The following is a 27853-nucleotide window of genomic DNA, read 5'->3' as shown; positions in this document are numbered from 1 at the left end:
TTGTGGGGGTCTGCGGGCGGGGGGCTTATCAGAATCTGGAAGACCCCTTTAACAAAGGGGACCCCCAGATCCTGCCCCCCCCCCCCATCTATGTGAATTGGTAATGGGGTACATTGTACCCCTACCATTTCACGAGGGGAAGAGTTAATAGTTGTAAAACACACACACACTGTAGAAAAAAGTCCTTTATTAATAAGGAAAAAATCCAGCGATGGTAATCCACTCGGTCCGGCTCCCTGCTCCAACGTTGTCTGTATCCAGCGACGGTGATCTCCTCTCCTGTCCAGCGATGAGAAGATCTTCAAAGCGCAGCATCACCAGCCTCCTCTCTCCACCGGACACAGCCTGGCGAATGACGCGGCTGAAGCTGTGACATTTCTTTTATAGGTGAGGCGGGGCCACCCGTCACGTGACCCCGCCCCCTCTGACGCACCCTCTGCTACATCACTGGGGAAGCCTGGCTTTCCCCTTGCGTCAGAGGGGGCAGGGTCACGTGACGGTGGCCCTGCCTCACCTATTAAAGAAATGTCACAGCTTCAGCAGCATCATTCGCCAGGCTGTGTCCGACAATTCATTATAGCCGCAAGTCCGGTTTTAAATGACTTTTTTTCTTTCAGAAATGACACTTTGTGCAGGGACAGTTTTAAGTACTGGAAACATGCGCTATTTCACATGCTAACTTTACACCCCCCTAGGTACGAAATTTAAAGGAATATTTCACTTTTATTGTTTCACCTATAGCATTAATAAATTCACTGCTCCCGAAAAAACTGCCGTTTTTTTTGCATTGATACATGTCCCCTGGGGCAGGACCCAGGTCCCCAAACACTTTTTAGGACAATAACTTGCATATTAGCCTTTTAAAATTAGTACTTTAGATTTCTCCCATAGACTTTGACAGGGTGTTCTGCGGCTTTTCGAATTTGCCGCGAACACCTCAAATTCTTCGTCGAACAGGCGAACAGGCAATGTTCGACTAGAACATGAGTTTGACTCGAACTCGAAGCTCATCCCTATTGTTGACCCTCTGTACTCTAAACGGTAAATAAATGGTTTGAATATCACCCAGTTCAGCAGGGACTGGCCAAGATTCAAACCATGTATGGGCAGGCTGAATGTACCCAAGTTGATTAAATCGATGAACTTGGGAACAACCAGCCTGTTGAAATTTTTCCGCCGCCAGCAATTAAATCACTGTATGTTCTTCCGGCTGGGACGGCTCCAGAAGAACACAACGGCTCCACGGGAGGGATTCCCCCATCATCACAGCAGTTGCAGGAAGGAAAAAAATCACACCATCTATGGATGGCTTTAGGGCGATTCACATCAGTGCATGGCAATAATGCACCCACAGTGCACCTTTCCAGCACCCCTGAATTGCAGCAAACCCCAATGCAGGGCATCGCACTGCCAAATGTTGCGTGCTTGATTTTTAGTCCCTTGTGATGCAATAGGCGGTTTATTCTAATAAACGGGCTGCCTTAACATAGCAGGCATTAATACATGCATGTTAAAAGCATTGCAGTGTGTATTTTGACATTCAATATTTTGTCAGATGTGGATCCTTATCTTTGTGTACCCTGTAACTGTTGTACTCTTCTTTTACTCTGACCAAAAAGAGGTACCGCTCAAGCTTGTGGGCAAAAAGCCAGTTCCGGGGCAGAGAGAATCAGAAAAAAGATAGAGAAAGAGAAAAAAAAAAAAAAAGGGGGAAGAGAAAGAAAGGAAAAATAAATAAATAAAAAAAAAAAAAAAGGCAAAGGGGGGGGGGGGAGCTCTCTCTGTCTGGAGGTTCGCTGTAGAAAATACTTGCACACTGTAATAGATTACAGTTCCAGGTAGCATGTAGCCGGTTGTGTTGATGGGAAGCAATCTAGCCAGGGCTGCCAGGGACGAAGAAATGTATCATGTGTGTCAGTTAGAATCGCCATCAATTTCTCATTCACTAGGGTACTGTGCACTCGACTTTTCACTTCGTTGAAGTTGAGAATCGATGACTTCCGTGCTTTTGCAATCGTTTCGAGGCCAAGAATATATGCATCACAAGAGCACGCTCTCATTTGGTATCGCCTTTTATCGGTTTTGTGTAGGGGCGCCTCCCAAGGGTACACGTCTATATAAAGTCTGTAAAGTCTGAGGAGGTTAAAGGGGCTGCAAACCCTTGAGGTTTTTCATCTTAATACATTCTATGCATGAAGGGGAAAAAAACCTTCTCCCAGAGCCCCCCCCCCCCCTTTTACTTACCTGAACCTGATTGTTCCATCGACGGGGATAAGCACAGCAGCTCCAGTCTTGGGTCTTCATTGGACAGATTGATAGCAGCGCAGCCATTGGCTCCCACTGTGGTCAATCAAATCCAGTGACACGGGAGCCAGGGGTGGGGCCGAGTACTGCTCTCTGTGTCAATGGATGCAGCAGCAGGACTCGGGAGCGTGCCTGCACGGGTGTCCCCTTGGAATGCGGGTCTCTGAGGGGGCACTCGATACAGGGGAGGAGCCAGGAGTGCCGCTGGGGGACCCCAGAACAGGAGAATCGGGGGCCATTCTGTGCAAAACCCTTGCACAGAGGAGTTATTTAAAAAAAAAAAAAAAAAAAAAAAAAACACACACACACACCTTTACAACCCCCTTAACTGCAGGTCAAATACACTTGTCAATAAATTATGAAAAAGTTCAGAAACATCTCATCAAACTGATGCTGTCAACACAAGCCCAAAGGTGACTACAGGCAGTTCCCGAGTTACAAACATCCGACTTACAAATGACTAATACTTAAACGAAGGGCGACAACAGGGATTGAGAGGAAATTTACCTCTAGGAAGGGGAAATTCACTCCTGTGATGCCTCGTACACACAACCGGTTTTCCTGGCAGGAAAACTGCCATGACAGTTTTTCACCAGGAAAAACGGCCGTGTGTATGCTAAATTGCGGTTTTCCCGGCAGGAAAAAAGAGAACATGTTCTCTATTTTGCTCCCGGGATTCCCGGCCTTTTTTTTCTCTCTGCAGTTTTCCAATGATAAAACACTGCGAGGCAGAGCCGATGGATCATACACACGGCCGGGATTCCTGACCAAAGCTCTCATGGCAATTTTCCTGTCAGGAAAACCGGCCGTGTGGAGGGAGGAAAAAGCTACCGAGCAGGTTCTCAGTTTTTCTCTAGGTTTTCCCGGCAGACTTTTTACCGCCGGGAAAACCGATCATGTGTACGAGGCATAAGAGTTATCATGGAAAAAAGATGTCTCCACTGAAGCTTTATCACCAATCCTTGTTTCCACAACAACCCAAACTAGTCATAGCAAATCCCAATAAAATACATTTACGTTTTTGGTTGCAACACGACAAAATGTGGAAACATTTCAAGGGGTATGAATACTTTTTCAAGGAGCCCCAACCCAGCCCCACCCCCTCTCTCCCCTGATTGGCTAACTGGCTTTGATCGACAGCTGCGGGAGCCAATGGCACCACTGCTGTGTCTCAGCCAATCAGGAGGAAAGTCCTGGACATCCAAGATACTCGTGGACATCGCTGGAGAGAGATGGGGCTCAGGAAAGTAATTGGGAGTGCTGGGGAAACTGCTACACACAAGGTTTTTTATCTTAATGGATAGAATCCATTAAGAAAAAAAAACATTCTGCCTTTACAACTCCTTTAATGAATTAAAAATTCTGTACTTAAAAAGTGAGAAGCCAACATCCCTAGTTTATGAACCAAACAAAAAGAACCCTCTACGTCGGACTTTTTAGGGCATCGATCACTACAATGGTATATAAAAAAATATATATTTATGTTCCATATCAAAATACAATATAAGAAGAAATGTAGTTAACATAACAGATAACCATTAGGTCAACACATTTGGTTTGATGAAGACATTATTAACCCAACGCGTTTCAAATTCTAACCAATTTAAATCTTTTCTTCTTCAGGGGCAGTAACATGGCAAAAGATAGTCATCCACTATGGTGAGAGAAATTGCATATAAAACCGCATCAATTCTTTAAAAAGGGAAGGTTTATTCTTTGCTGCTGTAGGTCACTAGAGAAGTGGTAAACGGAGGGGGGGGGGGCACAAGAGCGCCCAACCTCCCCAACCACTAAGGGATAAGAGGATCCAATCATGTGGTGCCTATTAGTTGTACAGGGTCAGCCCAATTGGAATGCCTGTGGAATCCAAAACCTGCTTGACAGCAGTGAAACAGCAAATCAAATGTGTCGACTGATCTAATGGTTGTCTGTTATGTTAACTGCATCTCTTATATTGTATTTTGTTATGGAACATATTTGTAATCTTTTTCAATAAAATATATAATTTTTTTTTTATATACCATTGAAGTGATTGATGCCCTAAAAAGTCGAACGTAGATGGTTCTTGTTTGCTACAACTCCTTTAAGAACACGAACCGCGTACACACAGTCAGAATTTCCGACAACAAAATGTTCGATGTGAGCTTGTTGTCGGGAAAATCTGACCATGTGTAAGCTCCATCGGACATTTGCTGTCGAGCTGGTTGTCAAATTTTAGGACACCAAAAGTTGTTGTCGAAAAATCCGACCGTGTGTACACAATTCAACGCACAAAAAATTCTACGCATGCTCGGAATCATTGAACTTAATTTTTCTTGGCTCGTCGTAGTGTTGTACATCACCGCGTTCGTGAAGTTCGTAATTTCCGACAACATTTGTGTGACCGTGTGTATGCAAGACAAGTTTAAGTGAACACCGTCGGAAAAAAATCCACAGTTTTGATGTTGGAAAGTCCGATCGTGTACACTGCATAAGAGTGTAATGGTTTTAACGTTTTCTTCCATCAAAAGTCATTGGATAGAAGTAACTGGTTTGTCACTAAAGATTTGTGGGAACCACATTTGTAGCAACTCCTGTATTTTCCCTTCCTTCTCAGTGAAAGCCTTGAAAATTATGTTAAAGAAAATTGTTCAGCAATACCACTGACAGTACCAAACTATATTCGAATTAGATAGGTCTTGACTGCCTGTCTTCTACATTCACCTTACTTCCTCTGTCTTTGACCCCTCGTTACTGGTACAGGAAAAAAAAAGGAACATCTCTCCAAAAACCATGAAAATCAGTCAGGAGTTCTAACCCTTAAAGTGGATGTAAACCCCATTCATGAAATCTGACCTGGGCACATATATCTGTAGTGTTTACTTATCTCTCTCCAAAGCTCTAGGTCCCATGTCTTTCTGCTGCTTCGTTGCTGTTATCAGCATGATAACTTCTGACAAGCTCTCCAACACAAGATAAAATCAGCTGGAAATTTGTGTCGGGGGGGAGGGTGCTCAGAGACAGCTAAGCAGAAAGATTAGACTGCAGTTCTGCAAGTTTCTTTGTTCCTCTGCCTTAGTGGAAAAAGGGGGGGGGGTTGTGCATTTCCCCCAATCAGCTCTCACACAGTGTATACCCAGACTCCACATGATGTGCACATTCTAAAGAATGTAGAAAGCCGAAGACAGCAGATATACATGTAAAACTTATGTATGGAGATTTATTTCATCCTGGGGTATCATCCGAGTCTCACTTCACTGGGTATATGTGAGGGTTTACATTCACTTCAACTACCAGGGGATTCGTAGCTCAAACCGTAAGATAACTCAAATGTAAAAGGGTTTTATTGCTGTCTGGGTCAACTAAAGAATTTGCCCCAACTTCCTGTGTCATGAACCACCGTTTCTGGGAAAAGAAGGGAGGTGATGTCGCCTTTAATGGTGACAAAGAGCAATAAACATCTGACAAACATTTTATTTTTTCCTCAGAACAAAATGTTACAACTGCTAACAGTAGTGGGCAGTGAGTACACTATCCACAACAACAGAGATTTTACCTATATCCCATGATCATTCAGAGAACATCAGAGATCACTTCTTTATGCTGAGGACGTTTACTGTATACAGCAAAAAGATGAATTTTCTGTGCTGGTCGGTTTGTTTGTTAACATTTTTTATAAAATAGCAATTAGTGTATTTTTCCTCTAAAACTGAAACTTCGGCACATTTATTATCAGGACACATGTAACAGAATAAATTAAATCTGATTATGGTCTCTTACCTGCATTCCAGCCAGTGCATGTTGGGCCAGCTTGATATTTTTTGACTCCAAGGCAAGTTGAAGGGGAAAAAGGCACTTTTCCCTAAACATTATGAAAGAAAGAATAATTAGATATACTCTAGGTCAGGGTTGTCAAACTCAATCTCATTGTGGGCCACATCAGTAGTATGGTTGCCCTCAATAGATGGGCTTTACCTGGGGTGCGCTACATACAAAGTGTAGAGTTCAGGGGTGTGATGTGTACATAATGCAGGATTTAGGGGTGTGCTATGTACAGTGTGCAGTTCCAACCTCTCAGAAAAAGTCCCCCCCCCCTCCCAAGCTTCCTTGCATCTCTCCTACCTGACCCAGCTCTAGTACCTCCCTGTGTAGGTGGCTCTACTCCCCGTGAATTTGGCTCTGGTAACTCCTTGTGTAGGCAGGTCTGCCTCTCTTTGCAGGAAGATTGTGCTCTTTGAGATTCTGGAGATCTGTCCCCATCATTAATGTGTGCAGGCATCTGTCAATGCTGGGAGACAAATGAGAGCAAAACGGACCCTTGTAAACGCAGGAGATCTTGGGGGTTATTTACTAAAGGCAAATCCGCTGTGCACTACAAGTGCACTTGGAAGTACAGTCGCTGTAAATCTGAGGGGGACATGTAAGGAAAATTAAATAACAGAATTTTTGCTTGGATGAGGGGAAGCTCTGCTGATTTCTCTCATTTCAGATCTTCCCCTCAGAATTTCCAATTGGACTTGCATTGCACTTGTAGTGCACAGTGGATTTGTCTTTAGAAAATCAACCCCATTGTGTTTGACATATGTGCTCTAGGGGTTTAAAAATTAAAATTTAGTGTCCGATGGCAGGTCGCATATAAAACTGTGTTAGTTTGTTTCAAATTGTGTTGACTTCAAACTTGTACAAAGCAGATGAAATGCAGAATATATAATTGCAGATCAGTTTCATACATTTTTTTTATAATATATATATATATATATATATATATATATATATATATATATACACACACACACACACACATACACACACACACACACACATACATACATACATACACATACACACACATACCCACCTTCTAACAAGTATTTAAATCATTGAACAGAGCCAAATCTGTGCTAAACATTACCATTATTAAAATATCAATTGCTGGTATGGGTTATGGGGAATAAGTAGTGGTAAAACTAAAATAGGTTTATTTAGTAGAGATAATAATTGTACTTTTTGTTATGTGCAAGGTGAAAGAACCCAACATACTATTGTTTTACTGACCTGACTATGTAGTAAACTGAAATCTGATTAGAAGCTATGGGTCACTGCATTTTGAGGCCTTTAATAAAGAATGCACTTCAGACAAAATTGCAGCCTTAAAATGAATGCAGTTACACGACTTGGTAGTCCATAACTTTCCCATTTCATAAACTGGAAAGCAACTGAGCACCCAACTGCTCAAAAATGAACCTATTGCTAGAAATCAGGGCCAGATTTAGCCTGTCTGATGTGGGGGTGCAGTCAAAAATTGAGGTGGTAAAGGATGGGAAGTCAGCAGGGAAACGTAGAGGATCAGCAGTTTGTAGGCCAGTATACCAGTGCTATTTGTTTTTAGGTCAGCATACAGGGGTCAGCTGGACAGTGTACAGTGGGTCAGGAGGGGAGTGCACAGGAATTTGTAAGACAGAGGGTCATCGCTGGCAGGCAAGAGTGGGCAGGGGTCATCACTGGCAGGCAAGAGTGGGCAGGGGTCGTCGCTAGCAGGCGAGAGTGGGCAGGGGTGAGTGCTGACAAAAGCATTTAGCTTTGCTCCCATCCCTGCACATACACAGCCTGAGCACAGAAAGCGACAACTCCTCCTCCACTCTTCCCCACGCAACACAGAGCTGAAATCAGATTCTCTTCCGCACAACTAGGATCTGCACTAAAATTTGTTGCACTTCTGACCTGTAAAATTACTTGGTCAGAATGGCAGTGCAGCTGTAGTAACCAGCTACACACAGTGCAGCAGATTGTAGCTGGTTACTACAGCTGCACTGCCATTCTGACCAGGTAATTTTACTGTTTAGAAGTGCAACATAAGCACCAACTACACACAGTGCAGATCCTAGTTGTGCGAAAGAGAATCAGATTTCAGCTCTGTGAAGCTTTGGTGGGGGGGTGGTTACGCAACTGAAATCTGGGAGGGTGCAGCCCATCCCAAAAAGCTTTACCCGTGCCATCAGAGAGGGAGCTACGCTGTGCCATCAGAGAGGTAGCCACGCTGCCCAGCACCACCAGAGAGGGAGAAAGACTAAGCCACTGCCATGGTACAGACATGCACTACTGACCAGAGTTGGCCTGGGCAACCCAGAGTGAGCAAAAGTCCAGCCGGAGGGATCACTGCTGCAGTTTCGCTGGGTCTGGCAAGAGGCCCTGTTGGCCATTATCCATTACTGCTCCTGGGGACTGAGCTATTAGGAATTGCCTAACCTGCTATCCTCTAGGCCTTATTGAGGGACGCAACATATGCCAATGAGCTCCAATGCAGGACTGCGAGGCCAAAAGATTGAAGGGGGGGGGGGTGGTGAATAAATGTTTTTCCGCACCAGGTGACATTAATCCTAGTGACGCCACTGCCCCCTGTGCTTTATATTTGGGTTTTATTTAATATCCTTCTCCTTGGATGGGACACCTTAGGCTGCCAAGTTGGCATGATGGAGTTGCATTGTGAAAATGGATGAGGATGACTCTAGGTGGAGATGAGTTACATTTTGGAGAGCCTCTTCACTATATACTGTAACTCTTGTCCCTACCCAGAGTCATCCTCATCCATTTTCACAATGCAACTCCATCATCTTCATCCCCACCCAGCATCAACCATCTCTCTCTCTCTCCACAATGTATCCCCACCCATGCCCAGCATCACCCATCCCTCTCCAGGATGCTGACCGTGCATAGGGATAAAGGTATTGTGCTTTAGTGAGTCAAGAGTTGTTGTATTGATTATTTTATCACACGATTTACACCACACCAAAGAACTCGTGGGGTGGCCAGTGGGTGGATTTGGTTCGACGGCCAGTGGGCGGGCCCCGGGAAATGTTGGTGGTCAGGCCCGAGGGGGGGGGGGGGGGGGGGGGCACAGGCCTAAAGCTGTGTCAGGGGCTCCAAAATTTCTGATGGCTGGCCTGACCATAGAACACGTGTGAGAAGTTTCCTGCAATCTTGCTCCACTGGCTGGAAGAACATAAAACTTAAATTATGGTAAGTGTAATGGTCTATGACTAATACGTTTCTTCCAGCAGACAGGAACCAGGGCAGCAGATTTGGATTGATATTGCTTGCATACCCACTAATGGTTCCACTGAGTAATTAGAAAGCATTGAAGCCATCAGTTGGTACATCGTTATGTCCAGAAAACAGTAATCTGGATATCTGCCCACAGGCTGGAAGGTCAGCAATAATGCAGCAGAAAAATTACTCCCAGAGATCAATGATGGCAACTGTAAAATAATGGCTATACGATTGCAGAGTCTGTTTTAAGCCAGCCATTAAAGAGGGATCGATTTAAAAACGTATTAAATGTGCACCTATACTCATACTCAAATTTTATTAAAAAGTTAAAGCAGAACTCCGGGAAAAAACTTTTTTCCCCCATATCCTTGTTGCTGACCTTCACCGACTATGCCATCCATCTTCTTCTGGGCCCTGTAGTTCCTCTGCAATAGCCTGCTGATCTTGCTGGAAAAAAAAAAACTTTATTGCATCGATTTCCTGTTTGGAAGACCGCTGGCTGCTATACTCCTATACCCTCAGCCAGCGGTCTTGTCCCTGCCCAGTTCTATCAAGCTGAGCAGGGAATTCTGATTCCACCCTAATCGCTGTAGTGTGCGGAGGGGGTCTCACAGCCCCCGGTCTACGCTGCCCAGAGAGTTGGTGTCGTCCTCCTCTGCTACCTCCTCCTCCTCCTCTCTGCCAGCACCGCCCCCACTTTCTCTCCAGTGCCGAGCAGGCATAGTTATCAAAAATCATCCACATGACAGAGCGGAGATCTTGGGCTTACAGGTATTGTATGCGAGAAGCAAATCGCTGTTAACATCCCGCCTCCCGTTACTTGTGTATTTAGGTTTTGTGTAGCAAAAGGCCTGACTAAACTCGTGCACCCCCCAATTTAAATATGATACACCCCTTCCTGTTAAGGTCACACCCCTTCCTGTTTAAGACCCAACCTGCCATCTGTAAACCATGCCCCTTCCTCTTTAGACTTCACCTTTTCCTCTTAGAGCTCCACCTCCAGTCTATTGGAATGCAATATATGCATGAAGCACAGGTAAATGCAGGTCAGAAGGAGGTCAAGTGCACCCGTCAATGGATTCTAAATGATCACTGAAACATCTCAAATTGATGTCAGAACAAATGCCAGTGCTAAGTGAAAATAAAGGCACTTCCAGTGGTGGAAGTGCTCATATTCACCTGCCAAAATACCTCTAAATTACATCACATTTGGCTAGCAGATAGGGTTGGGCTAAGTCCATATTTGTGGATTATTGGGCATACAATGCTGATCTTACCATAAAGGTACGGCTCTTGGCTGTCGGTGCCACTTAGCTGGAACACTGGGGATGGGGACCTGCCCATCTAATGTTCCATTTGATAGTGGTCGTGTAAAATTCAGAAACCAGTTTCATAGTCAAAGAATTAGGACTCAATCAGGCCAAAAATAACCCCAAAATATATTGTTGCTGCCCCCCCCCCCTGCAAAGTGCCATCCTAGGCCTGGGCCTTGTTGGCCTAGGCCAGTGTTTCTCAATTCCAGTCCTCAGGCCCCCCCAACAGGTCAGGTTTTCAGGATTTCCCTCAGATGAAAAGGCTGTGGTGATTACTAAGGCAGTGAAACTGATCAAATCACCTGTGCAAAATAATGGAAATCCTGAAAACCTGACCTGTTAGGGGGGCCTGAGGACTGGAATTGAGAAACACTGGCCTAGGCTAAGATACAGCATTGCCTCCCATACTAGCATTATAACAGTGCGCTGTCTATCACAATGCCGTTCCAGGAGATCACCAGTGTTTTCACATACAACACCTGTCAGCCCGAGATCTTCGCTCTGTCATGCGGATTATCTCTGGTAACTATCCCTGTTCTGCACTGATGAGCTGCACTGGTAAGACCGCACTGATAAGCTGCACTGGTGAGACAGCACTGATAAGCTGCACTGGTGAGACCGCACTGATAAGCTGCACTGGTGAGACCGCACTGATAAGCTGCACTGGTGAGACCGCACTGATAAGCTGCACTGGTGAGATGGGCACTTGTGAGACCGCACTGATAAGCTGCACTGGTGGGACCGCACTGGGCAGTACTGATGGGCCCCGATAAGCTGCACTGGTGGGCACTGGTGAGACCGCACTAATGGGCACGGATAAACTGAACTGTTGAGGCCGCACTAATAAGCTTCACTGGTGAGACCGCACTAATGGGGACTGAGAAGTAGACATGTGCACTGCCGAAAAATTCATTCATTTTCATTTCTAGCAGTAAAAAGGGTTGCTGGTTCGAATCCCGACCACGACACTACCTGCCTGGAGTTTGCATGTTCTCCCTGTGCCTGCGTGGGTTTCCTCTGGGTACTCCGGTTTCCTCCCACACTCCAAAGACATGCTGGTTAATTGGCTTCTGTCTGAACTGGCCCTAGTATATGAATGTGAGTTAGGGACCTTATATTGTAAGCTCCTTGAGGGTAGGGACTGATGTGAATGTAACATTGTATATGTAAAAGCGCTGTGTAAATTTACGGCGCTATATAAGTACCTAAATAACAACAACAACAACAACAACAACATTCGTTTTTTAGCTTTTTTCGGAAAATTCTAAATGTTTGAATTTCCGAAATTTTCAAATTTCTGAAATTCCGAATTTCTGAAATTCGTAATTTTGGATTTAACAAATTTTTCAAAATTCATTTAAAAACGAATTCGGAATAAAAATGAATTGCACAGGTCTACTGAGAAGCTGCACTGGTGGGACCGTACTGATGGGCTCTGATAAGTTGCACTGATGGGACAGCACTGATATACTGCAACGGGTGGCACTGTTGGGCACCGATAAGCTGCACTGGTGAGACCGCACTAATGGGCACTGAGAAGTAGGACATGGGCACTGCCAAAAAATTTCATTTTCGTTTTTTTCATTTCATTCGTTTTTTAGCTTTTTTCAGAAATTCAAACATTTCTGAATTCCGAACTTTTGAATTTCCGAAAATTTCAAATTTCCGAATTTCAAAATTTCTGAATTTCAGAAATTCTGAATTTCGTAATTTCGGAAATCTGAAAATTCGGAAATGTAAAAATTTCGGAAATTTCGGAATTAACAAATTTGTCAAAATTCGTAGGACTTTTTAAATGCAAAACTGAGCTTTTTTTGGTTCAAGTTTAGCTGAACGTGCATGATTTTATTCCCACAGTCAGTATTAACCTGGTCTCATTGCAATTTGCAAAGCATGAAGGGAAATGTAGTTTGATAAAAGTATAAAGAAAGGGGAGAGGGTATGATGTAATCAGTGTGCCAACAACTCCTCCTTGGCAGAATACATGATGCATTTTTTTGAACTACAGAGAACACTTGCTGAAACTTCAATTCAACTTTTCTCTTCCATGGTAAAGAATTTCACAACTGTAATAACGGTTTAGTGTTGTGTGTGTGTACTAATAGGGGATTTTATGCCGATCCCAGAATTCTGCTTTAAGTTAACAGTCTTGCTAGACTGGAATATATGAAGCCTATAATATCTATATATTTAAATGCACAGACACACACAGATAGAAGAGCTTGAAAACTTTTTTTTTTTTTAATTTAGGATAAAACTCCTGCAGGGTTTTTATTGCTTTATATCATCCCACTGAGGAGCTCTACCCTATGACAATAGACAGGGATAGAAAGTGATGGGGAGTCCAATATTTATTGTCACCAGGATGGGGGGTGGGGGGGAGGGGAAATCTTCCAGTGGGGGCAACAGTTCTGATGACATCCGTTTTAGAAAATATTTAAATATTTCCCTTCATTTATTGTTGGGTCTCCAGTGCAAGAAGTATGTTTTTTTTACAAAATTACTGGAACATTGGTTGGCAAAAAGTGGATGCCCTCTGCTTACCTGTTGTGGGAGTCCCCCAACAATTGCAATGGTGACCATAAAATAGGTGCGATTAGTGGCAGTGGATTTCAAATCCTATTCTTTTTGTGTGCTACTATCTAGAATACTACAGTTCCTGAAGGCTCCAGCACTGGTTATTATAAAATAGAATACCCATGTACGGATATTTTGATCAGTAAAAGCAATATGTTAATTTTCTTTGTCCAAATGGCAGTATAATATTTCAAAGCTTTGCAAGGTCAGAAGTGTAGGAGAGAGAAAGAGCGAGATGATGCAAACCTAGGATTCTCCTATTAGAATTCTGTATTTTTCATCTAAAAAAAGAGTCCCATAAGCAAGAGTGCCACAGTCAATACTCATTGTAGCTAGGGTGCTCTACACAGGGAGCCATAACAGCTTGTAAGTTGCAAAGGCTAGAAACTCACCTGAATTCCACTGGAGTATTCATTCTATGCATGAAGATAAAAAAATCTTCTATGTGTAGCAGCCTCCCCAACACCTCCTAATTACTTACCTGAGCCCCATCTCTCTCCAGCAATGTCCACGAGTGTCTTAGCCATCTGGGACTATCCTCCTGATTGTGCCGCTGCTGGATCTCAGCCAATTGGCTCCCACGGCTGTCAATCAAAATCAGTTAGCCAATCAGGGAAGAGAGGGGGCCGCGTCAGGGCTCGGTGTCTAAATGGACACAGGGAGCTGTGGCTCTGCTCGGGTGCCCCCATAGCAAGCTCTTTGCTGTGGGGGCACTTACCAGGAGGGAGGGGCCAGGAGCAGCGAAGAGGGACTCCAGAAGGAGGATCCAGGCTGCTCTGTGCAAAACCACAGAGGAGGCAAGTGTAACATGTCTTGCTATTGGGGACCCCCTCGAGCGTATGATATCACTCCAGTAATGTCACACTATTTCAGGAGCTCCACACATGTAGTTTGCAAAGTTTGATAATACTGGGCCATGCTACTTCTGGCTTTTTATGTATTTGACCCATGCTATGGAGGCGGATGTCAAAACCACTCCAGATATGTAGGTGGATTCAGGTAGGCGGGCGCATAGTTGCGGCGGCGTAGCGTATGGCATTTACAATACGCCGCCGTAAGTTAGCGAGGCAAGTACATGATTCACAAAGTACTTGCCTGCTAAGTTACGGCGGCGTAGCGTAAATCGGGCGGGCGTAAGCACGCATAATTCAAATTCGGCTGAGGGGGCGTGTTTTGTGGTAATGGGGGGTGACCTTACGTGATTGACGTATTTTACGAACGGCGCATGCGCCGTCCGCCTACATATCCCAGTGTGCATTGCGGCAAAGTACGCCGCACGGTCCTATTGGTTTCGACGTGGACTTAAATGACGTAAATCCCTATTCACGGACGACTTACGCAAACAACGTAAAATTTTCGAATTTCGACGCGGGAACGACGGCCATACTTAATATTACTATTCCAGCTATTTGATGGAATAACTTTAGGCCTGATAATGCATTACGTAAACGGCGTATCTGTACTGCGTCGGCCGGGCGTACGTTCGTGAATAGGCGTATCTAGTGATTTACATATTCTACGCCGACCGCAATGGAAGCGCCACCTAGCGGTCAGCCTAAAAATTACACTTTAGAATACGACGGTGTAAGACACTTACGCCGCTCGTATCTGAGCCTAATTTAAGCGTATCTGTTTTTTTTTGGGCGGATGTGAACTCAATGTCCAATTTTCGTTGCATTAGTATGCTTTTCGTACAAAAAAAAAAAATCGTAAGAGCAAGACTACGCATGCTCAGAAACAATAGAATACATACAAAACTATTCAACACATTACATCAATTCTGACGTTGTATTCTGTCGTCTGAAAATTTCCATATTGTAAGTAACCTCTTCACTTTCGCCACGAGACTAGCATGCCACGAAAAACGGACGCTCGGTCGTTCTAAAATCTAAGCGTGTGTACGAGGGCTTATACATCTGGTATATAGCATATCACAGTCTCAATGTTTTTCATTCCACCTCACCATACGTGTTCTGCACTTATCTAATCACCTCTTTCTGTTAAAAAAAAAAAGGAAGCTTGTTCTCTAGCAGGTCAACCTGTATCTGTTCAGTTATTCACATGCAGTCCCTCTATAACAAGAAATTCCCCCAACAAGGCAGTCTTTTACTTTGCACCCTGTATAAAAGGAGAGTCTCTCTGTAACAGTTCATATTTCCTTTTTCTTCTCTTAAAAGAAAGAACAAGGAGGTTTGCTAAAGTGACGTGAAGTGAATGCTCACAGTCAAAATATACAATAAAACCTTGTTCAGTCAGGTAGGTATAAAATAATGTATGAAAATATATTTCACATATATGACTTTTTGGAACCCCCCACGTGTCACATTTGGCACCTAGGAGGGGGGGGGGGAGCAGATACCTGTCTAATACAGGTATTTGCTCCTACTCCCTGGCATAGATCACCTTGGTAACCTACGGCACTTCCAGTGCCAACTCTGTACCCCTGCTGTCTTCTGGGAGACACAGCAGGGACCAGTGAAGATGCGCAGCGCGACTTACGCATGCGCAGTAGGGAACCGGGAAGTGAAGCTGCAACGATTCTGTGACAGAACCCACTGTCACTGTGTGTTTTGGAAGGGACTGTGGGCGGGCCTGTTACCCACAGATTATGGCCCAGGAGATACCGGAGACCTGAAGACGAGCTGGCATTGAGATAATGTAATGTAATGCTACAGCCCTTCTCCCCCACACCCCCCCCCCTTTGTTGCTGTGTCTAATTGTCTTGGTTCATTGCACATAGACAATGGTCTGGACTGGAGACGTCTCTCCGCAGGTGATGTGTATTGAGAGGCTGCCTGTTTACCATAATCTCATTATGTTTATCTGTAGCCTGTTTCAATGCACAAATGTTCAGTTTGCATTGGTTGTTCCTTGTCCCCATCCCCTCTTTGACAAGGCTAAGGGGAGTGTCCCTAACTGTGTGTAAAACTGTATGCTTTGGATTTAATAAATAGTTTTAGGCTCTGCATGTTTAACCCTCAACACTTGTGTGGATTGTCTCGTGATTGAGAGGTAAAGGCCTGTTATGGCGAATCTGCAGGCTGCGGGTGCGTTTGGAGGACAGGAGACACAGGTCTGGCGCATGTGCCCACCTGGGGTATCTGAGATCCATCACAGCTTAATTTCCTGTTTCCCTCACCGAGGATGGCGGCGGGGGCAGCTGATTGCTCGGCTTCGGCTGCCGACATTACGGGCACCCTGGACAAGTAAGCGTCCATTTATTAAAAGTCAGCAGCTGCAGTATTTGTAGCTGCTGGCTTTTAATATTTTTTTTTTTTTTTTTTTTAGTGGGACCTCCGCTTTAACTGTCTTGTTTAAAGTGGAACTACACTGCATCTGAGCACTACAAACCACAAATTCTGTTTATTTCATTTTCAACATTTAAAAGCAAACTCCCTCATCCATCTATGTCTCCATGCTTTATTTTGCTGAAAAATCTTTTTAAACGCCCCCTCTAGCATTTATGGCCATCTTGAGTAAGGGCAGGTGAATTATGTAGCATTTGCATATGGAATAAATCTGCCCTTAGCTCAGGCACACTAAAGCTGAGAAAACCCCTCCTGAAGACTCAGAGGAAGTGCGATATCATTTACCTAGGCATGGAAACCAGGAAGTAACTAACAATGTGAAAAAATAAAGTTCAAAACAAGTGAATATAATATACTTCTCTATACTAATGCTAGAAGCACAAAGATTAAAAAAATGTCAGTGTTGATTGAGAGAGTGAAGTTCTGCTTTAAGGGCCAGTCCAGATACGTTTAAAGGCCAGTCCGGATGCGTTTCTGCATGCATGCTTTTGATACGTTCTGGGGCGTTTCTTCCCCTCATTTTTTTTTTTTTTTTTTATCTTAAGTGAATCATTCCATCTACTTTTGCGTTTTGTTCATCTTATATGAGCAAAGTACCGTCCTTTTTTTTTTTGGGAGCTGCGGTGGCTCAACGCGATTGGCACTGCGCTAACAAGCCATTCACCTCTGCAGCTAGGGGTTCGGATCCCGGTCTCGGCTACATGTGAATTGAGTTTGGTGGTCTCAGCCCGGCTCCCGGTGGGTGTGCTATGCGAGGTAAGCCTGCGCTTAGTACGCCCACCCCCCTCCTACAAAAAACCACCACACCTACACGCACTCGAAATTGGGTTAACATGCACGCACTTTGACCACGCGGTCTCTAAAAAAGAGAGGCGAAGGACTAACGGGGCTGGTTGAGCGGGCAAATCCTCTCACTCCCTTATAGGGAGTCCCTCTGCCCCGTTGGGCTTCAAAGCGGAGCAGGTAGGGCGGGCTGTGTGGGAGGACCCCCTCACACACCCGCCATTGCCACCCGGGGCATGGAGAAAGGTGGCAGATTGCCTCTGGGGGAGGCCTGCCTACTCCCAACTCCTGCAGTCCGGCTCCTCTCTCGAGTACACGCACAAAAATACACTTAAAAAAAAAAGTATAAAAAAAAAAAGCAAAGTACAGTCCTAACGCAAACAATACTTAACACAGAAGGCTAAGCAAAACCTATATCACTGGTGCCATCATTACTGAATATATGTCAGATGTTAATGGCAAGGGTTTCCAACGCTATAGCAAAAGAGAAAGGGAGACAGGAGGCAACTCTCATATCCAACTTTTAAACACTTCGGGACAATACAACATGCTTTGAAATATTCACTCTTACAAATAAAATATAATCGTTAAAATGCAAATGATCAGAAATAAAATTGACACAGCAATATGATCTGCTACCAAAGATTTACAATGGGGCAAAAAAGTATTTAGTCAGTCACCAATTGTGCAAGTTCCTCCACTCAAAAAGATGGGAGAGGCCTGCAATTGTCATCATAGGTATACCTCAACTATGAGAGACAAAATGTGGAAACAAATCCAGACAATCATATTGTCTGATTTGGAAAAACTTTATTTGCTAATTATGGTGGAAAATAAGTATTTGGTCTCCTCTACAAACAAGCAAGATTTCTGGCTCTCACAGACCTGTATCTTCTTCTTCAAGAGGCTCCTCGGTCCTCCACTCATTACCTGTTTTAATGGCACCTGTTTGAACTTGTTATCAGTAGACACCTGTCCACAACCTCAAACAGTCACACTCCAAACTCCACTATGGTGAAGACCAAAGAGCTGTCGAAGGACACCAGAAACAAAATTGTAGACCTGCACCAGGCTGGGAAGACTGAATCTGCAATAGGCAAGCAGCTTGGTGTGAAGAAATCGACTGTGGGAGAAATTATCAGAAAATGGAAGACATACAAGACCACTGATAATCTCCCTCGATCTGGGGCTCCACGCAAGATCTCACCCTGTGGGGTCAAAATAATCACAAAAATGGTGAGCAAAAATCCCAGAACCACACGGGGGGACCTAGTGAATGACCTGTAGAGAGCTGGGACCAACGTAACAAAGGCTACCATCAGTAACACACTACGCCACCAGGGACTCAGATCCTGCAGTGCCAGATGTGTCTCCCTGCTTAAGCCAGTACATGTCCGGTGCCCGTCTGAGGTTTGCTAGAGAGCATTTGGATGATCCAGAAGAGGATTGGGAGAATGTGTTATGGTCAGATGAAACCAAAGTAGAACTGTTTGGTAGAAACACAGCTCGTCATGTTTGGAGGAGAGAGAGAGAGAATGCTGAATTGCAACCAAAGAACACCATATCTACTGTGAAGCATGGGGATGGCAACATCATGCTTTGGGGCTGTTTCTCTGCAAAGGCAACAGGACGACTGATCCGTGTACATGAAAGAATGAATGGGGCCATGTATCGTGAGATTTTGAGTGCAGACCTCCTCACATCGGCAAAGGCATTGAAGATGAAACGTGGCTGGGTCATTCAGCATGACAATGATCCCAAACACACAGTCCAAGCAATGAAGGAGTGGCTTCGTAAGAAGAATTTAAGGGTCCTGGAGTGGCCTAGCCAGTCTCCAGATATCAAACCCATAGAAAACCTTTGGAGGCAGTTGAAAGTCTGTGTTGCCCAGCGACAGCCCCAAAACATCACTGCTCTAGAGGAGATCTGCATGGAGGAATGGGCCAACACACCAGCAACAGTGTGTGACAACTTGTGAAGACTTACAGAAAATGTTTGACCTCTGTCATTGCCAACACAGGATATATAACAAAGTATTGAGATGAACTTTTGATATTGACCAAAATACTTCTTTTCCACCATAATTTGCAAATAAATTCTTTCCAAATCAGACAATGTGATTGTCTGGATTTGTTTCCACATTTTGTCTCTCATAGTTGAGGTTTACCTATGATGACAATTACAGGCCCCTCTCATCTTTTTAAGTGGGAGAACTTGCACAATTGTTGGCTGACTAAATACTTTTTTGCCCCACTGTAAATGTTTTGTCAGATTCATGTTTTTTTCTTACCTCAGTTGGTATGGCTGGATCTTTGTTACACTTTCTGTGGCATCTAGGACTTCTGTGGATGATAGCAAATTATGCATATATAAATTAGACAAATTCATAAAGATGTCAAAGAAAACACACAGTGCAACCTTGGATTATGAGCATAATCCATTCCAGGAGTATGCTCGTAATCCAAAGCACTTGCATATATCAATGCAAGTTTCCCCATAGAAGTCAATAGAAATGAAAATAATTTGTTCCGCATTGACTTCTATGGCGTGCAATACCGCATGTGGCCAGAGGTGGGGGGGGCGCCGGAGAGCCTTGGAAATACTCGGGACAGTTCGGCTGAAGTCGGACACCCTTGGAAAGGCTCAGGAACAGAGTATTTCCGAAACGGCTTCGATTGGCTCCCCCCGCACATCTGGCCAAATGCGGTACCGCAGAGGCTTAAATCCTGCACACCGAGTTAGGAATAAAAAAAAAAAAAAGGGAGCAAGCACGCGCAAGGAGCCAGCGCGCGCGCAAGGAGCCAGCGCGCGCGCAAGGCACAAGGAGCCAGCGCGCTCAAGGCACAAGGAGCCAGCGCGCGCAAGGCACAAGGAGCCAGCGCGCTCACAAGGAGTGACAGAGCGCACGCAAGACACAAGGAGCGAGAGCGCGCGTATACAGTGGGATAAAAAAATCCATACTCCTTCTGGTGACAGTTAATCCCTGCAGATTTAAAACTGAACTCCATATTATGTGGTTTTGGTAAATCTAACTTGCAGGGGTCCTCAAACTATGGCCCTCCAGTTGTTCAGGAACTACAATTCCCATCATGCCTAGCCATGTCTGTGAATGTCAGAGTTTTACAATGCCTCATGGGACTTGTAGTTCCTGCAACAGCTAGAGGGCCGTAGTTTGAAGATCCCTGAAAAATTGTATAGTGTATCGCCAGCCTAAGTCATTGTCCAATCACAGGCTGAGGGCAGGGAGGTGACAGAAGTCAGGTCACCATCCTGGATCTACGATCAGGCAGAGCTATATAAATGTCAGGACTGGATGGACACAATTACAAATCCTTTGGGAGGTAAAGGATCTCCTGCAGGGGAAAGGATGTCAGCTGTGTGTATCAGTCTGCCTGTGAAAGTTTAGTATATAAAAGATAAATATTATGAGGATGTCAGGCAGTGTGTATGGCTAGCCTGGTAATGCCCAGGAATACATCCCCCATCACATGTAAACATGTCACATCTGTCACCAGGCAGAGAAGGAAGCATGCATGAGATTTCAGCAATCACACAGTATAGAGGGAATGCAGGGATGATCAGAGTACTGAGGGATGGATGGATGGGTGTCCCCAGCACAGGTGCAGCACTCTATCCTTACCAATGGCCATAGCACAGTGATCCCTGATCGCCTTGTATTTATTTCCAGTGGCTTCCTTGTGCAGCTTCCTCAGGATGTCTTCCATGATTCCAGGAGTGATTCCAGGAGTAGAAGGTGACGATGCTAGAAGCTGATGGGATCCGAGGCCAGGATTTAATGATGTCCCAGCCCCCCTCTCCTCCAGGGGCTCAGTGCGCAGCATCCATCCCACTGCTGATGAATCATCTCATGTCTCCATAGGGGAGATCTCTGCCTGCTTTCCTTCCTCTCTATGTGTGAGTGGCAGAGAGAGGAGGGATCAGGGAGGAGGAGAGATTCCCACCACTAATTATTCTATTACACGATCCTCATTTCCGACCATAACACACAAATGGAGAAGAAGAATGGAGGGTGGAAAAATCCGGCCAGGGATTTCCTGTGGGTGGAATGAGCATGCATTGGCTGGGTGACAGGTGTGGGAGTGAGCATGCTCAGTACACTTCTCAGACCTGTCACCTGCTCAGCCTGACACAGCTCATTGTGTGGGTACAAGTCAGCAGACACTTGCATCTCTCCATAGGCATAGTTCACCTGGAGAAAAAATAAAAATGCACCTGTTGAAAAATTAAAAAAAAATGCCTTTATTATTTTTTTGCATTGGGACCTGCTACGCATGGCAACTGCAATCACTGGTACAATGCTTTGGTACCTGCAGAGTATTCCTCCAGCCACAGATCTAGACCAAGGTAGAGACTTTGGGGTTGATTTACTAAAGGAAAAGTGCAATTGCACACTGTGAATAAGTAAATAAGCAGGAGCTCTGCTGACATCCAATCACCTGCAAGCAAAAATGCTGTTCTTTTATATTTTCTTTGCATTTGATTGGGTATTATTTGCAAATTGAAGCTTTACCTCATTTACTGACCCCATTTACTGACCCCTTGCAGAGTGCAACTGCACTTTGCAAAATGCACAGTCTAGTTGCCTTTAGTAAATCAACCCCATAGAGTCCAGCAAACACTAGAGCAGTGGTTCTCAACCTGGGGGTCGGGACCCCCTCGGGGGTCGAATAAAGATTTGCCAGGGGTCACAATATCCTGGGCTGTTCCTGAAGCCTGTACTGCTCTCCCCATGTACCATAACCGCGCGGTACAGGGGAATCCGGTTCCTGTTCCCGGCCGGACTGACAGGAAGTGCACACACTGAGTGTTCACTTCCTTTCAGTCCGGCCCCCGGGAACAGCAAACTGAATCTCCTGTACCGCGTGGATATGGTACACGGCCGACCGGACTGCAGGAGAACGCAGCGATGCGGCAAGGGCCCTCCCTGCTGGGGCCCCTATGCGGACACCAACACATCTGGCGGCGTGTGAGGATAGAGGTAAGCCGCCAACCCCCCCCCGCTTCTCAACTGGAAAACTGAAATGTCACTTTTTTTTTTTTTTTGCCTGGGGCCCCCAAATGTCTTCAAACGGCCCTGCCTGTAGCCACTCAGCCTCTTCACAGGCGCCCATTCAGTTCATGACATGGCTGGGGGGCAGAGACTAGAGGTCAGCTGACTGGTGAGGAATGTAAAGTGGGAGGGGCTGAAGGAGACCCTATCTCCTGATTTCGGCATAGGTGTCACTGCTACGAGACACCACAAAGTCGGAGACACAGTGAAGCCAGAGACACAGTGAGTAACACTACCTGTGATTATAGTTGCCATTAAAAGGACTCTGGGAGCGCTAAATGTCTGCGGGTTAGGGGCGAAAATTACTTGTCTTGCCTTGGGTGCTGACAACCCACGATACAAAAATAATTTTACTGTTAGGGGTCCCCACAACTTGGAAAATGTTATCAATGGGTCACGGCACTAGAGGGTTGAGAACCACTGCACTAGAGGGAGCCAACCCCACATTAAAGTAGTTGTAAAAACTTTTTTTTTTTTTTGCTATAGGTAAGCCTATATTAAGGCTTACCTGTAGCTGTCCAGGTTTAGGAGATATCCCCCTGCATGTGTCGAACTGATCAGCACATGCGCACTGAAGCAATAGCACGTCGTGCCGTTGCTTCAGTTAGCTGTGCTGTGCGCGGGAGTGACGTCATCTGGGCTCCGGCCAATCACAGCGACGGAGCCGCGATACCCGGAAGCAAGCTCCGGGAGAGATGTCCGCGGCCGGAGGGGGGTCGAGGATGGCTGCGGGGGCTTCGTTCTTAGGTAAGTAATACATAATGAGCTAGTATGTTATGCATACAAGCTCATTATGCCTTTGTCTTGCAGGTTTTTATTTAAAAATAAATAAAAAATTACGGGTTTACAACCACTTTAATAACACAGAAAATGTCTCTGTATTGCAGGCATAATAGCCAGCTCCTGGCTACACGCTAGTAAAAAACGTTTTCTTGATGCAACAAATTTCTAACAGTGAATATGGTCTTCGTCGGGAATTTGCATTCATTCCAAGATTGAGGCTGGTGTCACACCATCGCCGAGAGGGACACACTTGCTAATCCATTCGGAAAAGTTATTTCACTGATTACAGTGCCAGTAACATGATCGTTAAATAGGGGAGAGCATAGGTGTGCGCACAGGATGTGCCTGGGCACACTCTAATCACCTTGTGCGCCAGGGGGCCTAGGTAGCATAGGAATCGGATGTGGGGAGGGGGTGATTGTGCAGCTGGGTGGGGGGGGGGGCAGGGACTCTTAAAATAACTGATCCTGTTGGGTGTTTCTCACTGCAGTAGCTGAAAGCCAGAATCACCACCTTTCCCTCTGCACGGAGAGACACACAATGTGATCAGTTCTTATTATCGCCCCTCCTCCCACTGCAACACCTGCAGCACTACTGGTTTCCCTCTACTCCTCTCCAGGGATGAGCCAAACAACCCCCCCCCCCCAGTTTGGTTCGCACCAGAACTTGCGAACGGGCAAAAAATTTGCGCAAACACCATTAAGGTCTATGGGACACAAACATGAAAAATCAAAAGTGCTAATTTTAAAGGCTTATATGCAAGTTATTGCCTTATCAAGTGTTTGAGGACCCTAGTCCTGCCCCAGGGGACGTGTCAATGCAAAAAAAAGTTTTAAAAACTGAAGTTTTTCGGGAGCAGTGATTTTAATAATGCTTAAAGTGAAACAATAAAAATGAAATATTCCTTTAAATATCGTGCCTGGGGGGTCTTCTTAGTCTTCTTGTAAAATAGCACATCTTTCCCGTATTTAGAACAGTACCACAGCAAAATGACATCTCTAAAGAAAAAAATGTCATTTAAAACTACTTGCGGCTATAATGTATTGTCGGATTCTGGAAATATAGGCAAAAATCATAAAAACCTACTTACAAACATCCGTTTAAATAAGGCATCTGATTTTACAATCAGATGCCGGCCGGCATAACAGGAGCCCTTCCTCCTAAAGTAAAATGCGGTGACGTCACAGCAACCCGTCCCAGCCGCGTTTCATCATATGTCTGACGTTTTGATTGAAAACGTTACACAAATGACGAAACGCGTCTGGGACGGAGTGCAGTGACGTCACCGCGTTCTACGTTAGGAGGAAGGGCTCCTGTGATTTTACATGCCTTATTTACACGGATGTTTGTAAGTAGGTTTTTATACATTTTTAATAAACCCGAGTTTATACGTTAGTGCGCTATGATCCGGTCTCCTTTGTTATACATGGTTTATGGATTGGCTGCCTGATACAGGTCCGGTGTCTTCCTAACCTGAGGATTCAAACCCCTGCTGTGACTCCATATACTTTGGTCTATCCTGCCTTGGATTATCATTTACTGCTGGTGTTTATCTATCATCTGGTAAGCTTCTCTCCATGTGGTGGTGGTTCACAAGGATAACAAGTGCACCAGGGTGTTGTTCGTTCCAAACCTGAGGCATTTTCAACCCAATTGGACTTTTTCTGATTTATTATATGCTTTTTTGCTAAAATTTATGTTGGCGCAGTTTTTTATTTTTCTATTATAATTGTGTTAGTTACACGTGATTGCAGCCTTCTAGGATTCATATCTGCTATTGTTTTTTTGGTTAGCACAATTTTTTCTTCCACTTCTCCCCCCCTTTACCTGCGGCCTGCCAGGTGTGTGCTCGGATAAGGGTCTGGTATGGATTTTGGGTGGACCCCACGCCATTTAAAAAAAAAATCTTGTCACAGGGTTCCCCTTACTATTCATTTCAGACCTGAAGGGCCTGGTATGGATTTTAGGGGGGGCCCCCACGCCATTTAAAAAATAAATTGTCGCAGGATTCCCCTTAATATCCATTCTAGACCTGAAGGGCCTGGTAATGGACTGGGGGGATGGGGGGGAACGACCCATGCCGCTTTTTATCTATATTGATTTTTATCTGGCAATACATTACAGCCCCGAGCAGTTTTAAATTGCATTTTTTCCTTTTACAAATGTAATTTTGCTGCTCTCATTCATAAAACTATGTACGGTCACTATTTAAGCATCCTAACATAGTGTGGGGCGTGGACTCTGCCTTTGGGCAATCGTGGCTCTCACAGCAGAGTGCGCTGTGATTGACCAAAGCATGCAGGTCAGGTGCATGCTTTGGCCAATCAGCAGCCGTCAATGCACTATGATCTCGCAGTGCATTGACAGTCTCGCCGTTTATTATGGGGCGTTCCGCGGGTGCTCGAATTTCCCGCAAACGCCCAATAATGTTCTAAGTTTGGGCTCTGAGGGCACATCAGGATGCAGACAGGGGGAAGGGTTTGGTAAATTACATATTTGTATTGTGAATAAACACAGTGAGTGATCGGTACCGATCAGTCAGTGTGCTTATTCATAACTTAGCATAGTTAGGGCAGAGGGGCTTTGGTGATAAAGTTTCTTGCGAATGAATAAAACCCACGGATATCACAGTAGGATGATGAGACACCCAGCTGTAGTTAGACATTTGAAGGGTGTAAATGTTTCAAAGATGGCCGTATGTCTGTCAGTGACAATCTCAGCCATGGTGGTTCCCAGCCTACAGCAGTCATTCATATGAACATTCAGCACGTGGAAAGCCTGATCCTGGATGATCGATGCATAACCTGTTGTGAAATTGCTCAATAGACTGATCTTTCTGTGGAAATGGTGAACATAATAATAACGGAGTGAAGTAGGCTGTCCTAGGATGGTTCAGGCGTACTGACAAATCTTTCTATGCTACGGCTTTCCAGACATTAGTTAGACACTGGGATTAGGGTGCCCACGTGTCCTGGATTGCCCGGGACTGTCCCGCAATTGACATGTCTGTCCCTGGTCCCGGGCACCTTCATTCCGGGACAATACAGTGTCCCGGAATGAAATAGAGGACACAGTCACCCCCTACTAACTAGTAACTGCATTTCCGGAACTGGTTGCTAGGGCTGGCACTGCCTGGCGTCTTGCAACCAGTGACAATTTACTCTCAGACAGTGAGGCCGGGAGCGAGGCCTGCGCCTAGTGCAGCACTGCTATCCCAAGCCCACCTCGGCACCTCCTCCTTCTCCGGCACCCAGCAGGGACTGGTCTGATCTTCACTCTCCAGATAGTGACTCCACTTCAATGCACAGGGCTCATGCAGAGGGAGTGACAGCAGCACTGCATCTGGCAGCAGGCTATGGGTGGCAAGCGGCACTGCATCTGGTGGCAAGTGGCACATTCAGCTGACAAATTCCCCATCAACCCCGAGACTACATTTCCCCCTGCCCCCCTCATCTTTTTTTGGGGAAGGTGAGGAGGGACAGGGTGTCCCTGAATGGCAGTCTGGAAATGTGGTCACCCTACCTGGGATAAGTGTATAAATATAGCAGGGGAGTGTAGCGGGCCCTTCCCTGTCAGAGCTTCATGACAGGTCATTCCCACTGGACTCATATGCTAAATTGTAAATATGTTGGATATTGTTAGGAAGTTATGCATTGCGGGACTACTAGTAGCAGGAGACACGGTATCAGGGCACCAATCCTGCTCAGGCCTCCAGAACAGTGCAATCACGGCTGTTAGCGATGCGGGCGCGTGCACGGGCGCGCACTGACCCGCGGTCCGCCCGACCAATCAGAGCCCTGAAGCGGGCTATTTAAACCTCTTCCCTTCCTCTGGCTGGTTGCTGGCTTGGCACAGCATTTGTTGGTGTGTTCCTGGATCTTGGAAAACGTACCTTGTTTGTTCCTGATTACCTGACCTCTGCTCTGTTCCCCGGATTGCTGCTTTCTCCTAACCTTGACCTCGGCTTGCTTACTGGACTGTTTGATCTCACCCGCCCTTGACCTATTGGCTTGAACTTTGGACTATCCTGCTCTCCGTGTTTCCTTGACCACAGCCTGTCTTCCGGATTACCCTCTGCCCCTGGTCCCCGGACCTCCTGGATCACCCCGGTGTGCTTCTCGGCTACTTCCAGCGGACTACTGCCTGATTGGTCCTGTTCCACGCACCCGGCCACCACCTTCCTGTCGGTACCGGTGCCTCCTGGTGCGTCTTTCCCCCTGTCCTCACTCCAGGGAGCGGATCGCGCCAGGTCGCAAAGGGAGCTGCCCTCAGCATCTTGGCCTTGGTAAGTGTACTTCTGTTACCTTCTGATAGTACAAGCCAGCCAGATGTCCGAGGCCGACAGGGTGCGCTCGCCTTTTGAGACGCTATGCCAACAAGTCTCAGCCCTGACCGAAGCGGTACAAAAGCTACAGGAAGGCTATCTGCAGATGGATGGTCGCCTTCAACAGATGAATGTCGCACCCGGACCTTCGGCCGCCCCCGCGGCACCAGCTATAGGACCTGCCATTTCTCAGTCTTCTTCTGCTCCTCCAGTGGTTGTAACCCATCCAGAACCGCGTGTGCCAACTCCGGAGCGATTCGCTGGCGACCGAAAGAAATTTCGAGCCTTCAAAAATGCGTGTTCCCTGTACTTGGCTCTTCAACCCAGAACCTTCTGTTCAGAAGCCGTGAAGGTCGGTTTTGTG

At 45.6% G+C, this 27853-nt stretch overlaps 1 protein-coding gene across 2 annotated transcripts in view; it reads right to left on the bottom strand.

Annotated features, from left to right (window-relative positions):
- The window catches only part of ARFGEF3 (ARFGEF family member 3), a 194441-nt gene extending 173051 nt beyond the window's left edge, over positions 1-21390 (bottom strand). Inside the window, exons 1-3 of one of the 2 annotated variants that reach the window (XM_040350518.1) lie at positions 20952-21390; positions 19602-19653; positions 6064-6145 (exon numbers count right to left, since the gene is read on the bottom strand). In XM_040350518.1, the coding sequence (XP_040206452.1) occupies positions 6064-6145; positions 19602-19653; positions 20952-21153 (336 nt within the window). In that variant the 5' untranslated portion in view covers positions 21154-21390. The remainder of the gene's footprint in view (positions 1-6063; positions 6146-19601; positions 19654-20951) is intronic. The other variant, XM_040350519.1, reaches the window with a different exon arrangement.
- Positions 21391-27853: the final 6463 nt, after the last annotated feature.

This window comes from Rana temporaria, chromosome 4 (assembly GCF_905171775.1).
Source record: "Rana temporaria chromosome 4, aRanTem1.1, whole genome shotgun sequence".
Taxonomy (NCBI): Eukaryota; Metazoa; Chordata; class Amphibia; order Anura; family Ranidae; genus Rana; species Rana temporaria.
This window is presented reverse-complemented; position numbering and strand designations above follow the sequence as displayed.